The sequence below is a fragment of the Esox lucius genome, chromosome 14 (assembly GCF_011004845.1).
Source record: "Esox lucius isolate fEsoLuc1 chromosome 14, fEsoLuc1.pri, whole genome shotgun sequence".
NCBI classification, from domain to species: Eukaryota; Metazoa; Chordata; class Actinopteri; order Esociformes; family Esocidae; genus Esox; species Esox lucius.
The window spans coordinates 9547786-9563302 of NC_047582.1; the positions used below are offsets into that span (position 1 = coordinate 9547786).

Genomic DNA, 15517 nt, shown 5'->3' on the forward strand with positions numbered 1-15517 from the left:
TTTAACTGGTGTAATGGCATTGCTTCAGCCAGCAATATAATGTTCCTTGAAAAGCAGTAAAGGTTTTGTGATCCATTACTCTACCGCAGAAAAAGGCTGAAGGGAGTTAGTCATAGTTTCTCAGTGGTCACACAAGACAGCGCTGCTGTTCTTAATTACATTTTGCTGTGGACATTTATCACCCTTGAAAATAATTGGGATGGAGAGATATATGTGGATGGCTGCTGTAATTGTTAATGAGAGAATGATGCAAGAGTCTACTTTGACTTTCACATCTGTAGATGAGGAATGGTGGTGAAGGATGGAGGACTCCGCCACGTTGTCATTCTAAGCATGCTATCAGTCCCCAATCCATTACTACTGCAATGCAGTAGGCTGCTACTTCTATGACTACTATATTATTACTAATAATACTAAAACATTACCAGTTCAACCGCTATTCTACTACTGTGTCTGCTACTACTTTGCTGCTGCTAGCTGCAAGTACTATTACTACCACTATTACTGTCATACTGCTGTCATTGCCACTGTATTCTCACACAGCAGTTACAGAGCATCACGGTTTCTTCTCCCGTTCAGTAGAACTAGGGAAGTGTGAAAAGCTTAATGGTGTAGTTTGTAGTTACACACGTATGCATGAGTACGCTACTGACACACACACTATATATGATTTCATACATTAAGTAGTGAAATGGTGTGCAGGATAATAAAAGGAGGTCAGGGTTGAGGTCAACTCAATTCCAAATTCATTTAACCAATCCACTTCCTGAATTGGACGTTTTCCCATTGCTTTCAATTAGGATTTTCCACTTCAGTTCATCGTAGACAGTGCCGGCTCTAGCCTTTTGGGGGCCCTAAGCAACATTTTATTTGGGGCCTCCTTTACCCTAGCAGTCAAGGGATCCCTTGCAGATGGGGGCCCCTTAGTGGCCTGGGGTCTTAAGTGACCGTTTATGTTGCTTATGCCTGGAACAGGCCCTGATCGTAGAGGTTTGAATGTATTTCCCTCTGTTTGACATGGTTGGAGCCTTCAGTAATTTACCTCCTGCCTGAAATCTGCTGGTGAACCCGTGTTGTCAACCACTCCCCTGGGTGCTGTCTCTGACGATCTGAAAAGCACAAGTGTGACCAGAGCTGATTGATTTTCAATGCGCCATGAGTTCGTTCGGGGTGTGTACAGCTGTGAAAAGTGTTGGTGGTGTGTATGTGTGTGCTCACGTGTGTGACAGCTTGCGTGCGTGAAAGAGGTTAACAGATGGGCTAGCCTGCATTTAATGCTGAATCGGGCGTTTCATCTCCTTAGTGAATATTCGAGAGTTCCATTTCCACTGCGGATCGTCTTGTTAACATGTTTTATGTTGGTAATGCCCTGGCGGGGAGAACGAATGAAGGGAACATTACTGGAGATCCATTGTGACTCGAACTTGAGCTGAATCTTGATGCTGAACGGCCGCACAGATGAATCTAAAAGAGAGGATTGAGTTACTATCGAAAGGAGCTGGATAGATTTATGGCAATCTAACGAACGCTAGACCGTAAATTTTAGAAAAATTATTCCAAGTACTGGACAGTCCATTTCTTACAGTCACCCCATTGGTTCTGAGAACACATTTGCTGGAGAGCTACTTGGTATGTAGGAAAGTGCTAGACTTGTGCTCCCGTGAGTTGGGTTATTGATCTCTGTGGTGGTGAGGGTAGTGGCAGAGAAGAGGTTTCATAAAAGTGTGAAGATTAAAACCTGCGTGATGGTGAGTCACTGTGGACTTACTGTGGACTGTGGACTTACTGTGAACTGTGGACTTACTGTGAACTGTGGACTTACTGTGAACTGTGGAGTCACTGTGGACTTACTGTGGACTGTGGACTTACTGTGAACTGTGGAGTCACTGTGGACTTACTGGGGACTGTGGACTTACTGTGGTCTCAACTCTTGCCTCTGTTCTCCCTCTACGTGCCTCTATTGACCCACCTCTGACCTCTACTCCTGTCAACCCAGCTTTGACCTCATCACAATCCTTATATCCGCCCACTTCCGACCTTTCCTCCTCTCTCTAACCTCTGACCTCCCCATCCCTCTCTCCACCTACGTCTGACCTATCCGTCTCTCTAATCTCTGATGTATTCCTCATCCTTCTCTCCATCTACCTCCTACCTGTGTCACCTCTTTATTGCCTCCATCTCAAGGTATGACACACAGAGCCCTACACAAGTATTGGGACAGTAAAGTCAAATTGGCTAACTTTGCTGTACGCTCAAAGCATATGAAAATACAATTAAAGGATGAATATGAAGCAAAATTACAGAATGTCACCTTTTAATTCTGTCTGTTTGAACACTTGTATGTTTTACCAACTAAGACTAAAACTATTAGCACTGTCAGAGTTCCATCCCCCCATTTAATGTGAGTATAAGTATTGGGATATTTGGCTCACAGGTGTTACTGATTGATCAAGGGTTTCCTGTTGCATTGATTGTTCACTCATATAAGAGTTTTGAATGTGTAGTCTCAGTTCTATCTCTTCCTTCTCATTTGGAGTCTGCGTTTGGTTTCAGTAGGTGTTATCGGGGGAAAAGCAATCAATTTGAATACATTAACTAAAAAACATTAACTAAAGTAGAACTATAGCACTAAATTTGGGAATAGCCAAATCAAAACTTTTGAATGTCCTGAAAAAGAAAGAAACCACTAGGGGTCTTCAGCCATAAGCAATGCTCAGATCAGCAAAGGAAAATAAAAGCAGACGATGAAAGAAAAATGACCAGAGCTCTGAAAAACTACCCTAAAATAAGTGTCAGTGAAATTACCATCAACCTCAAGAATGCTGAGGGGAAAGTGTCGCAATCCACTGTTCACAGAAGACTGGCAGCAGAATTACAAAGGCTGCACTGCAAGCTGCAAACATCTGATCAGCACCAAAAAAGGTCAGATTAGAATTAGCTAAAAAGTACGTACATTCAGCCAGTACAGTTTTGGAATAGAGTTTTATGGAGAGATTAGATGAAGATGCAGCTTTATTAAAGTGATGGAAAGGCAAAAAAGTGTGGATAAAAAATGGAGCTGAAGATTATCCAAAGCGTACCACCTCATCTCTGAAGCTTGGTGGAGGTAGTGTGTTGGCATGGGCATTCTTGGTTGACTTATCTTTATGGATAATTTAACAAATGCTGGCCGCAGCAGAATGAATTCAGAACTGTACAGAAGCACCTAGGCTTCCATTGTGCAAGAAAATGCCAGCAGGCTCATTGAGTGTGCTGCATAGGAATCTGCACAGAATGACTGCAGCACTGCTGATTCTCTGTCTGTGAGGGTGATTTATATGTTCTAAGTCAGAGATTTACGCTGTTGAGTGAAAGTCTTAAGTGGAAAACAAACTTTAATTTAGTTAAGATTGCAATTTTCCATCAAATTCATAGAGGTCAATTGTCTGTTATGGATGTTTTCAAATATTGCAGATTTCCTGATTACAATACATTATTTTTTTTCCAGTCAGTTGGAATCATTCAAAAAGGTCAGAAGATGTCATATTACCTCAGAATTGTATATTACAAGTATTAAAATAAATAATCCTGTCCCAGTCAGACCCAGATTGTAGAACATATACCCAAAATGAAAGGCACTTTAATTTGTTGGTCTATTTTGTTGCACTAACTTCTCATCTGCATAACTAACACTTGGGGGAAAGCTAGGATTGATAAAACAAGGCCTATGAACTTACTAAAAGCCAAGAAAGATGCTTGACAGAAATTCCTTGACTAAAGGTCATTCACTGGTAAAAGAAAGTCTGCACTCCAAAATATAAACCTTAAGGTAATAATTAGGAAAATGGTTTAAGTTATTTTTGTTATTTGGGGATTTCTTCGCTTGGAATCATCTTTATGTGCTTTGATATTGTGGCCCCGTTGATAATTTTCATTCTTCCTGGATAGCACAGTCTTTTGGTGAACCATCAACTACCAGGAAATGAGGTTCTCTTTAATTAGCCTAAGGCCTGTGATGATGTTGTTGTGGCGGTCTGATGTATCGCTCACTTGCAGGAACACACACACACACACACATTCCCCCACACACAATTTCACTCTCTCAGCATATTAGCCTTGTAGCTTTTTCTCTGCTACTGAAGAGAGCTATGAACTCCCATGGCCCACAACCCCATTCCTATACCACGACCACACACAGAGAGACAGACAAAGAGCAGGCACAGTCAAGCTCCTATCCTCCCATGTTGATTCAGCAGTCTACCCTATGTACTACTGCACAATGTTATACTGCACTATATAACACTGCACTATATAATGCTGCACTGTGTTACTGCAGTATGTACTACAGCACTATTCAGTACTGCTGTATGTACACTGAACAAAATTATAAATGCAACACTTTTGTTTTTGACCCCATTTATCATGAGCTGAACTCAAAGATCTAAGACTTTATGTACACAAAAGGCCTATTTCTTTCAAATATTGTTCACAAATCAGTTTAAATCTGTGTTAGTGAGCACTTCTCCTTTGCCGAGAGAATTCATCCACCTCACAGGTGTGGCATATTGAGATGGGGATTAGACTGCATGAATATTGCAGAGGTGTGCCTTAGGCTGGCCACAATAAAATGCCACTCTAAAATGTACAGTTCCATCACACAGCACAATGCCACAGATGTCGCATGTTTTGAGGGAGCGTGAAATTGGCATGCTGACTGCAGGAATGTTGTCCGTGAATTGAATGTTAATTTCTCTACCATAAGCCGCCTCCAAAGGCATTTCAGAGAATTTGGCAGTACATCCAACCGGCCTCACAACTGCAGACCACATGTAACCATACCAGCCCAGGACATTCACATCCAGCATCTTCATCTCCAAGATCGTCAGACACCAGCCACCTGGACAGCTGCTGTAACAATCAGTTTGCAGGACCAAAGAATTTCTGTACAAACTATCAGAAACCGTCTCAGGGAAGCTCATCTGCATTCTCGCCATCTTCATCTGGGTCTCGACCTGACTGCAGTTCGTCATCGTAACCGACTTGAGTGGGCAAATGCTCACATTCGATGGCTTCTTGCACTTTGGAGATGTGTTCTCTTCACGGATGAATCCCGGTTTACACTGTACAGGGCAGAAGTGGGTGAGTGGTTTGCTGATGTCAACGTTGTGGATTGAGTGGCCGAGTGGGCCAATTCCTGGAAGCTGAAACATCCCAGTTCTTGCATTGCCAGCATACTCTCCAGACATGTCACCCATTGAGCATGTTTGGGATGCTCTGGATCGGCGTATACCACAGTGTGTTCCAGGTCCTGCCAATATCCAGCAACTTCGCACAGCCATTGAAGAGGAGAGGACTGACATTCCACAGGGCACAATCAACAACCTGATTAACTCTATGCGAAGGAGATGTGTTGGGAGGCAAATGGTGGTCACACCAGATACTGACTGGTTTTCGGACCCCCCGTACCCCCCCAATACAGTGAAACTACACATTTTAGAGTGGCGTTTTATTGTGGCCAGCCTAAGGCACACCTGTGCAATAATCATGCAGTCTTATCCCCATCTTCATATGCCACACAAGTGAGGTGGATGGATTATCTAAAGGAGAAGTGCTCACTAACACAGATTTAGACAGATTTGTGAACAATATTTGAGAGAAATAGGCCTTTTGTGTACATAGAGCAAGTCTTAGATCTTTGAGTTAAGCTCATGAACAATGGGCATGTAACTATTTTAAAGATGTTTCTGAATGACAGTTCATGTAAGGAAAGTGATTAATTGAAATACATTCATTAGGGCTTCATCTATGGATCTCACATGTCTGGTAATGCAGATACAGTATCTCACAAACGTGAATACACCCCTCACATTTTTGTAAATATTTGATTATATCTTTTCATGTGACAACGCTGAAGAAATGACACTTTGCTACAATGTAAAGTAGGGAGTGTACAACTTGTATAACAGTGTACATTTGCTGTCCCCTCAAAATAACACAACACACAGCCATTAATGTCTAAACCGCTGGCAAAAAAAGTGAGTACACCCCTAAGTGAAAATGTCCAAATTGTGCCCAAAGTGTCAATATTTTATATGGCCATCATTATTTTCCAGCACTGCCAAACCTTTTGGGCATGGAGTGCACCAGAGCTTCACAGGTTGCCACTGGAGTCCTCTTCCATTCCTCCATGACAACATCACGGAGCTGGTGGATGTTAGAGACCTTGCGCTCCTCCACCTTACGTTTTGAGGATGCTTCCCAGATGCTCAATAGGCTTTAGGTCTGGAGACATGCTTGGCCAGTCCATCACCTTTACCCTCAACTTCTTTAGCAAGGCAGTGGTCGTCTTGGAGGTGTGTTTGGGGTCGTTATCATGTTGGAATACTGCCCTGCGGGCCAGTCTCCGAAGGGAGGGGATCATGCTCTGCTTCAGTATATCACAGTACATGTTGGCATTCATGGTTCCCTCAATGAATTGTAGCTCCCCAGTGCCGGCAGCACTCATGCAGCCCCAGACCATGACACTCCCACCACCATGCTTGACTGTAGGCAAGACATATTTGTCTTTGTACTCCTCACCTGGTTGCCGCCACACACACTTGACACCATCTGAACCAAATACGTTTATCTTGGTCTCATCAGACCACAGGACATGGTTCCAGTAATCCATGTTCTTAGTCTGCTTGTCTTCAGCAAACTGTTTGCGGGCTATATTGTGCATCATCTTTAGAAGAGGCTTCCTTCTGGGACGACAGCCATGCAGACCAATTTGATGCAGTGTGCTGTGTATGGTCTGAGCACTGACAGGCTGACCCCCCACCCCTTCAAACTCTGCAGCAATGCTGGCAGCATTCATATGTCTATTTCCCAAAGACAACCTTTGGATATGACGCTGAGCACATGCACTCAACTTCTGTGGTCGACCATGGCAAGGCCTGTTCTGAGTGGAACCTGTCCTGTTAAACCGCTGTATGGTCTTGGCCATCATGCCGCAGCTCAGTTTCAGGGTCTTGGTAATCTCCTTATAGCCTAGGCCATCTTTATGTAGAGCAACAATTCTTTTTTTCAGATCCTCCGAGAGTTCTTTGCCACGAGTTGCCATGTTGAACTTCCAGGAACCAGTATGAGGTAGTGTGAAAGCAATAACACCAAATTTAACACACCTGCTCCCCATTCACACCTGAGACCTTGTAACACTAATGAGTCACATGAAACCAGGGAGGGAAAATGGCTAATTGGGCCCAATTTGGACATTTTCACTTAGGGGTGTAATCACTTTTGTTGCCAGCGGTTTCGACATTAATGGCTGTGTGTTGAGTTATTTTAAGGGGACAGCAAATGTACACTGTTATATAAGCTGTACACTCACTACTTAACATTGTAGCAAAGGGTCATTTCCTCAGTGTTGTCACATGAAAAGATATAATCAAATATTTGCAAAAATATGAGGGGTGTACTCACTTTTGTGAGATACTGTATGTACCTGTAGGTCACAGATCACTTCAGGCCAGAGCATCTCAAATATTTAACAAGGTCCTTTGTGTGGGGTAGCAAAACAGTTCTGTTCAGTCAGCTATTTGATATGCTGCAACTGTCAGGTAAACAGAAAAAACTGTGTTACAATTAATTTTGATTCCCAATTTCCATCTGTAGATGTTCTATAGATAGTTTCTGGAAAGTTTGTTTATTGTATTACTATCTGTTGATGAACAACTGCTTGCAAATGTTATGGTTAGGGTTGTAGTGCATTGACAGGCATACTTTTTCGTAAGAAAATATTCTGGTATCATTCATTTTAGCATATATATTTTTCTTTAGTGTACAGTATAATTACTACTTGTGGTTGCAAATAAAAATATCCAAATACTTCCAAATATTTTTTAAGTAACTGAAAGACAGAAAATAGTTTTTGTGTCTTGGTCTGTGCAGAATGACATGCAGTACCACTCCCAATTAAGAAGACTATAATGAATAACTGCCGCTGTTTGTGTCCTATTTTCATCTCATGCATCAATGAATTCATTACATTTAATTCATGTTATACAGTATTTCTAGCATGAGATCTAAAAAACATGAGAAGGAAATGACTTTCTGCATAACAGGAGGGTAGTTATGTCCTGTCAGACTTAGTTATCCCCATGCATGACACACACACACACACCAACCCACACACATACACACACACACACAGCCCAGCAGAGGAACTGTCCTTTCCTTACTCACTGTCTTGTGGAGCTAAAATGCCTCTGTTTCATTTTACTTCACTTCAATTTGTAGTTGGACTGCAAATCCCTGGGGTCATTGGGTATGTGTGTGTGGGTTAATGTATGTGTGTGTGTGTGTGTGTGTTTCCCTAGGACAATGTTAGTTGATAGATGCACATTGACAGGTCCTCTCTCACAGATCTGTATGTGTGTGTGTGTTTGTGTCCTATGTTACTGGTTCTGTGTGTGGATGTTGTGTATCCATTATGTGTCACTAGTGTGGTTTGTGCAAAGGGAGTTGTGTGTCTGTTTGTGCACTGATAAGTGGGCTTTTCTGACTGCAGTGGCAAAGGCCACACACACATGCAGCACACTGGCTCTTTATATTCCTAATCAGACTCCAACCAGTTTTAACCTGAAACAGTTTTTCTTTTGTAATTAAAAAAAAATGTGCTCACCTTTTCCCTAGATGAAAGACTCTTCCGCTCTAACAATTTTCTATCTATTTAGGTTGTCAGCTAGTCAGTCAGACAGCTGGATGTTGAAAGAGGTATCGATGCTTTTGAAATCCATATTTGTGTCTGCACGTGTGTGTGTGTTGGAGGGACCTGAGCACAGGAGTGCCGTGTTTTTATAACGCTTATTCAGTTAGAACATTCTCATTCCTGAACTGTTCTCTCAAGGTGTTAACAGGGATTTATTTTCCTGTGAAATTTAATTCCCCTGCAGGTACTTCAGTTTCTGATTTAGATGACCTTACACACACACACACACACACACACACACAGCATGTGAACACACAACTGCACCAGATATGCTTGAGCACACACACCAACCACTGTTTTATCCAGCCTCGTTATCAGTCCAATGGAAATGAAGCTGTAGTCTTTCCAGTGACTTATGTCCTTGTGGAGATTGAAAAGATTTCCATCAACCCCCAGGACATTTTCACAAAGATTTTAAGTCGTTGTGATTTTAACACAATGTTTTGTAGCGCGTCCTCCCAACTCGCTTTAGTCACAACCCATTTTGATCTTATCCCTGTTAGACCCACAGACTGTATGTTCAATGCAAACAAATCTCACATGGGTGTGTATGTGTATTTAGCTTTAGGTGGGAGTCGTTCAGGGAAGGAGGGTGTCAACAGGGCTGATATTGATATGATGTAATGTCAAGCTGTGCGGGTGTGTGTATGTGTGTTTGAAGGTGTGTGTGGAAGTGGATCATATCTAAATGCCTCATGTTTTATTGGATGACATTCAGAATCAGTTAATTGTCATGTCCACATGCCTTCACATTGACTTTGACCATTCATTTACACTACCACCTCAAACCTACCTACCCAGTTGTGTTTGTGTGTTTGTGTGCATGGGTGTGTGTTTTTGGGTGTGTGCATATGTTTGTGTGCTACTGTACATGGTTGTGTGTGACAAAATGGTTTATTGAGTATTGGAAACATGTTGGAACGCTGTACTGTATGTAAGCAATAAGGCATACTGGGCTCTGGTATATTGCCATTATACCCCAGCTGTTCTTAGGCAAAATGCAACGCGGAATGCCTGGAAATATTGCTTAGCTGTGGAATATTGACAATATATCACAAACCCTGAGATACCTTATTGTGCTTATGAACACAATTACAGCAGTAAAAAGAAATGTGATGTCATACCTAGAATCTCATATACAATGGCTATCAGCCAATCAGCATTCTGAATTTTAACCACATAGTTTATTACAGACCATATATTACAACAGGTGTAATCAGATATTGAAGGAAACATTTATTTCCAGCTAATTTAGTTTTAGATTTATATTAAAACATACAGTTGGGGTTAGTGTTAGAATTAGTGCTATGTTAAGTTTAGACTTTAGAGTTAAGGTCAGGGTTGGAGGGTTTTCTTGTCCCCACAAGGATATAAATACAAAAGCATGTGTTTATAACTGCCTTTACCGTTTAGTCTTTAGATGTGTTATGCAGTTGGTCAAACAATATAATAATCTATCTTAAATGGTATGTTAATGTCATGTATTTCTAAATTATGGTACATTCAGCTCACCATAAATCTAGCCTGCTATAGTGTTTTGTTACAGTTAGGCCAGTAGCCAAATGGTAAACGTTTCACATTATAGATTTCACATATATTAGGATTAATTCCTAAAAAAATCTGATGAAAATGTATACATTTATATGCTTCACTGGACAGGAAAGTAGTGAAAGAAATAGGAGAGAGTTTTGCTGAAAGAGCAGTGGGCTGGATTTGAACCCTTGCTAGACCAGAGGCATCGACTTAGACTTCTGGACCACTCTTGATTTGTATTTAAATATAGATATATGTATTTCTTGATTTGTATTTAAATATAGATATATGTATTTCTTGATTTGTATTTAAATATAGATATATGTATTTCTTGATTTGTATTTAAATATAGATATATGTATTTCTTTTTAAATACTGATGTCAGAAATGTATAATGTGATTATGGGCCACTGAGAGGCAAAGTGGTCGAAGTCACTCACCCGCATTGCAGCTGCGTCATTGCAGCCCAGAGTTTAAATCCTGTTTGTGGCATACTGACAGTGCCGGGGGTTCCACACAGGGCTGCACAAATCGTCTCAGTGACGACCGGACATCAACAAATTGTGGGGAGTGAAAAACAATCTGTCATATTTGAACCTTGCAGTGCTGGTTTTTATTTGTTAGGTGAATATGTTGTGTATCCTAACAAGATGTGGTTGTTTGTCTCTCCTCAAATTAAATTCACCAGTAACACGTTTCAACCTAATACATGTCTGTCATTTAATAACTCAATGCCATTGTTAGATAGGAAAAATGTACCAATCTATTTCATATGATATTTCAATTAAAAAAGCATTTCTGAAGATATATGGTATATGTTCTGCATCCCCTCCATGCTTTTTATACCGTTGAAACTTCTGTGAGCAGGTTTCACCTCATTAAGACATCATCTGTAATCCTTGTAACCAAGTCAAGGGGACCTTGTCATTTTGTTCATGATACATTAATCCATTTGAAGGTGGTTCCCGCATATATTACAAAATGTAATCCCCTCTTCCTCCACTCTTTCTCATCTCTCCCTGTGCTTCCTTCTATCATTTTATACACAGCTCTTCAACTTGTTCAAGACTCTGTGACACGGTAAGCTGGTTATACACAGCTGTTCTTGGTGATACAGTGAGGGTGTTATACATAGCTGTTCTAGAACGCTGGTGATATGGTGAGAGATGTTATACACAGCTGTCCTAGAACGCTGGTGATATGGTGAGAGATGTTATACACAGCTGTTCTAGAACGCTGGTGATATGGTGAGAGATGTTATACACAGCTGTTCTAGAACGCTGGTGATATGGTGAGAGATGTTATACACAGCTGTTCTAGAACGCTGGTGATACAGTGAGTGATGGTATACACAGCTGTTCTAGAAGCTTGGTGATACAGTGAGTGATGGTATACACAGCTGTTCTAGAACCTTGGTGATACAGTGAGTGATGGTATACACAGCTGTTCTAGAACCTTGGTGATACAGTGAGTGATGGTATACACAGCTGTTCTAGAACCTTGGTGATACAGTGAGTGAAAGTATACAATGTCTATGAGATAAGGGAAGACACATGGTGTCAGGATGTCACACCATTGAAGAACGGTCCTTTACTCCTCGGCCCATCCCCCCTGCTCTGCCTTCAACCCACTAATGTCACACTCTTTCGTGCGTTGACAGCAATCAGTCAGGTTGCCATGCCGCCTGCTGTCACAGCAACCCCTGACATTTCCAATCAGTGGGGAGAAAACATTTATGAGGGGATAGGATGGGCCAAACAGACGAGAGAGAGAGCTAACAACGTGATAAAAACACAAGGAAACAGCTTGACTGAGTAATGATGCTTCAGTTTCAGTTCACTGGATACCTACAGTATATGCTGCTGTACTTTACCTTGAATACACCCCCCCAAACCAAAGTATACATAACTGTATATATATATATATATATATATATATATATATATATATATATATATATATATATATATATATATACAGACTGTTCCCTAAACACAGTATTACAAGAAGTATGTGTCTATCTAAGTGCCCACTCATTTTCTAGTCGTTTCATTCAAAATCATGAAACCATCCGGCATCTAAAAGGCTGTTTGTAAACCTCGGTCCAGAGAAGTCCCAGCAAACACTGAAAACCTGCTGATGTAAAGGACACTACTCTGGATGTTCTCTTTGACTGTTTTCTAAGCTGGCCATTATAATGATGAGTGCCTCCGTTCCTTGTTCAGTAAAAATATCCAGAGGCATGTTCAGTTCCTACAAGCAGGGAATTGAACCTTGAATATTGAACAATCATATTGAACCTAGAGTACAGATCACTCCAGAGGCGACAGCTGACATTTCAAATTCTGAGCGTTTTGTGTCTTTTAGTGCTCATTCATCCTTGTATTTCAAGTGTGTGTGTTTCTCCTGGCCTGGGATGGTCCAGGGGTCTTGTGTGTGTTTCTCCTGGCCTGGGATGGTCCAGGGGTCTTGTGCGTGTTTCTCCTGGCCTGGGATGGTCCAGGGGTCTTGTGTGTGTTTCTCCTGGCCTGGGATGGTCCAGGGGTCTTGTGTGTGTTTCTCCTGGCCTGGGATGGTCCCGGGGTCTTGTGTGTGTTTCTCCTGGCCTGGGAAGGTCCCGGGGTCTTGTGTGTGTTTCTCCTGGCCTGGGAAGGTCCCGGGGTCTTGTGTGTGTTTCTCCTGGCCTGGGAAGGTCCCGGGGTCTTGGCCGCGGCCTTCGGTGCACATGTACTACTACAGTGTGGGTTCTGTTGTGTGTCATGCATGGGGATATAATGTAAAGCAAAACAACACTCCAAAAATAAGTCTTCTGACATGTGTTTGTTAAATAAATTGATGCTCTGTTGTGTATCATTTCAGCCAGAAGTTTTGAAAAGCAGACACACAGACCCATCTATGTGTTTTTTTTTGTGTTAAGTCGTTCATTTGGTACAACACGTGAGGTGTGTCCTCTGAGGGGTGTATTATGTCCCCTCTGTGTATTTCAGGTCAGTCACCACAATGTACCAGCAGAGGAGCGGAGGTCACGCAGGGGGTCCGCAGGAGGTGGAGCTAACAGACGAGGAGAAGGAAATCATCAACAGTGTCCTGGCCCGGGCCGAGACTATGGAGGCCATGGAGCAGGAGAGGATCGGGTGAGACCAAGTGATACAACTTGAAATATGTGTGTGTGTGTTTGTGGGCATACTGTGTGTGATTTCTCCTGTCTAGGCGGGGGGTGAACTGGAAAGAAGACAGCATGGACACACAGTCAGTCTGTCTGTTTTTAGTGTGTATTTACTGTGTGTGTGTGTCGCCCAGGCGTTTTGCCACTAGGTTGGACAGTATGAGGAAGACAGCGTGTGGAGACGGTCAGTCTCGCTGTCTGCTTTGTGGAGAGACTTTTGGCCAGCAGGGAGTCACATCTGTGCTCTGTTCCCACTGCAAGAAGGTAACAACAGCTATCATAGGGCCCTGTGGGGCTTTCGGCTGGGCCTTGTTGCCTTGCGTTCTACTTGCTATTTCGTGTTGTTTTGAGCACAGATCGCTATCAGTGGTTCGGTGTAGCGACATGATGTCTGAGCCCTGTGTGTGTGTGTTTCTGCCCATAGCACATGTGCAGTAAGTGTGGTATTCAGAACAACAGCCGTTCATCATGTCCAGTGTGGATCTGTAGGATCTGCAGTGAACACAAAGAGGTGAGGGGGTTGAGACACACTGGGGGTTTGAAGAAAAAACATTATCCTTTTATTGTCATTTGTACATGCACACATTCACACACACACATTTTTATTTTTCAATCTCCATATCATATATATGATATATATGATATATGACATAAATGAAAACGAGAAAAGATTGTGTTTTTTTACCATGAGAATGTAAATGTAGAGAGAAAAAAAGAATGGAGGAGATGAAGAAGTGAAAGATAAAGAGGTGAGGAGAAGAAAGGGTAGGATGGGAAAACAGAAGGGTGATGGATTCAGACTCCACATGTTTTTTATTGTCTTGGTCACTACAGCATGTATTGCTGACATGTATTGCTGACCCATGTTTGGTGAGACCTCTCCCTCGGGGAACCTTTCAGGAAATGGACGGTCAGATAACTAATCTGTTAAGTTCTCTTCCCCCAATCCCCACCCTCTCTCCATCTCATTTGTTTTCCCTCCATCTAATTACATTACATCTCTCTCTCTCTCTCTCTTCGTTTGTTCTCTGTATCCGTTTCTCCATGTGTAGATGTTGAAGCGTTCTGGAGCGTGGTTCTTTAAGGGCCAACCCCAACAGGTCCTCCCCACCCCGCTACCTATCAGCAGGCCCAGAGGGACGGCTTCTGAGCGACCCCCTATTCAGCCCCCTCCACAGGCCCATTCCCAGCCAGAGCCCAGTACCCAGGAGCACGCAAATCAGCAGAGGCTGTCTGATAGTTGTAATAACAACACACAAAACAAAGGTGATGAGTGGACACGCGGTAAACAAATACTGAGGAACTAGAATTTCATCTACGGATGGTGTGAGCCAACGTGTTAGCATACGGTTAAATGTTTAGCGTCAGGGACAACACTGACATCTCAAAACAACCAAGCATCTAACTGTAAGTGTGTCAGTGTAACGGAGATTGCTACGTGAATAAAATGTCAAGTCTTTCATGTTCCTTTCTCCCGTCTTGCCTCAGAACCCACCGATGAACCCCAGTACTCCAAACCTGAGCCCCAGGACCCAGAGAGCTGTAAGGCTGGACAGACACTAGGGGGCGTTCCTGAAACCCAGGCCATCCCTGCCACGGACGAGGAGGTGGGGGTGAGGATGGAGAGACAGTCTATTCTAGGCTCCAGACCTCCCACAGCCAGGGGAAGAGAGAACTCACCAGGCTTCGCTGACGCGGCCCTGCCACAGGGTACGACTGAAGGGACACCTCACCCAAACTACAAGGCCACGTGTTTACTCAGCCTGACAGCACTGCACGGGGGAGGAGACGCAGCTTTAGTTTTGCTCACCGAAGGGATTTGTAATCCCTTCTATTTTGAGTCTGAGAATGACTAAATAGCTGTGTTTTCGTTCCCAGCCCCTGTACCGGTGGAAAGCCGATACCGTCAGCCGAGGGAAGACAGATCACAGGTGCCAGGCAGGGATGAGAAACCCTCGCTTGCCCCCAAACCTGCCCCGGCCCCACCCCCCGTTCCCACGCCTGTCGACAACGACGACAACGAGTATGACTCCGACGAATCCAGTAAGTGTGTTCGTACCTAATAATATAGATTCCTTCTTATTGATTTC

At 42.8% G+C, this 15517-nt stretch overlaps 1 protein-coding gene across 2 annotated transcripts in view; it reads left to right on the forward strand.

Moving 5' to 3' along the window:
* rph3aa (rabphilin 3A homolog (mouse), a) overlaps positions 1 to 15517 on the forward strand; it is a 29846-nt gene that overhangs the window by 1981 nt on the left and 12348 nt on the right. For both annotated transcript variants that reach the window (XM_020053154.2, XM_013137019.3), the window contains 6 exons: positions 13249 to 13395; positions 13562 to 13691; positions 13852 to 13938; positions 14480 to 14693; positions 14916 to 15137; positions 15306 to 15470. In XM_020053154.2, the coding sequence (XP_019908713.2) occupies positions 13262 to 13395; positions 13562 to 13691; positions 13852 to 13938; positions 14480 to 14693; positions 14916 to 15137; positions 15306 to 15470 (952 nt within the window). In that variant the 5' untranslated portion in view covers positions 13249 to 13261. The remainder of the gene's footprint in view (positions 1 to 13248; positions 13396 to 13561; positions 13692 to 13851; positions 13939 to 14479; positions 14694 to 14915; positions 15138 to 15305; positions 15471 to 15517) is intronic.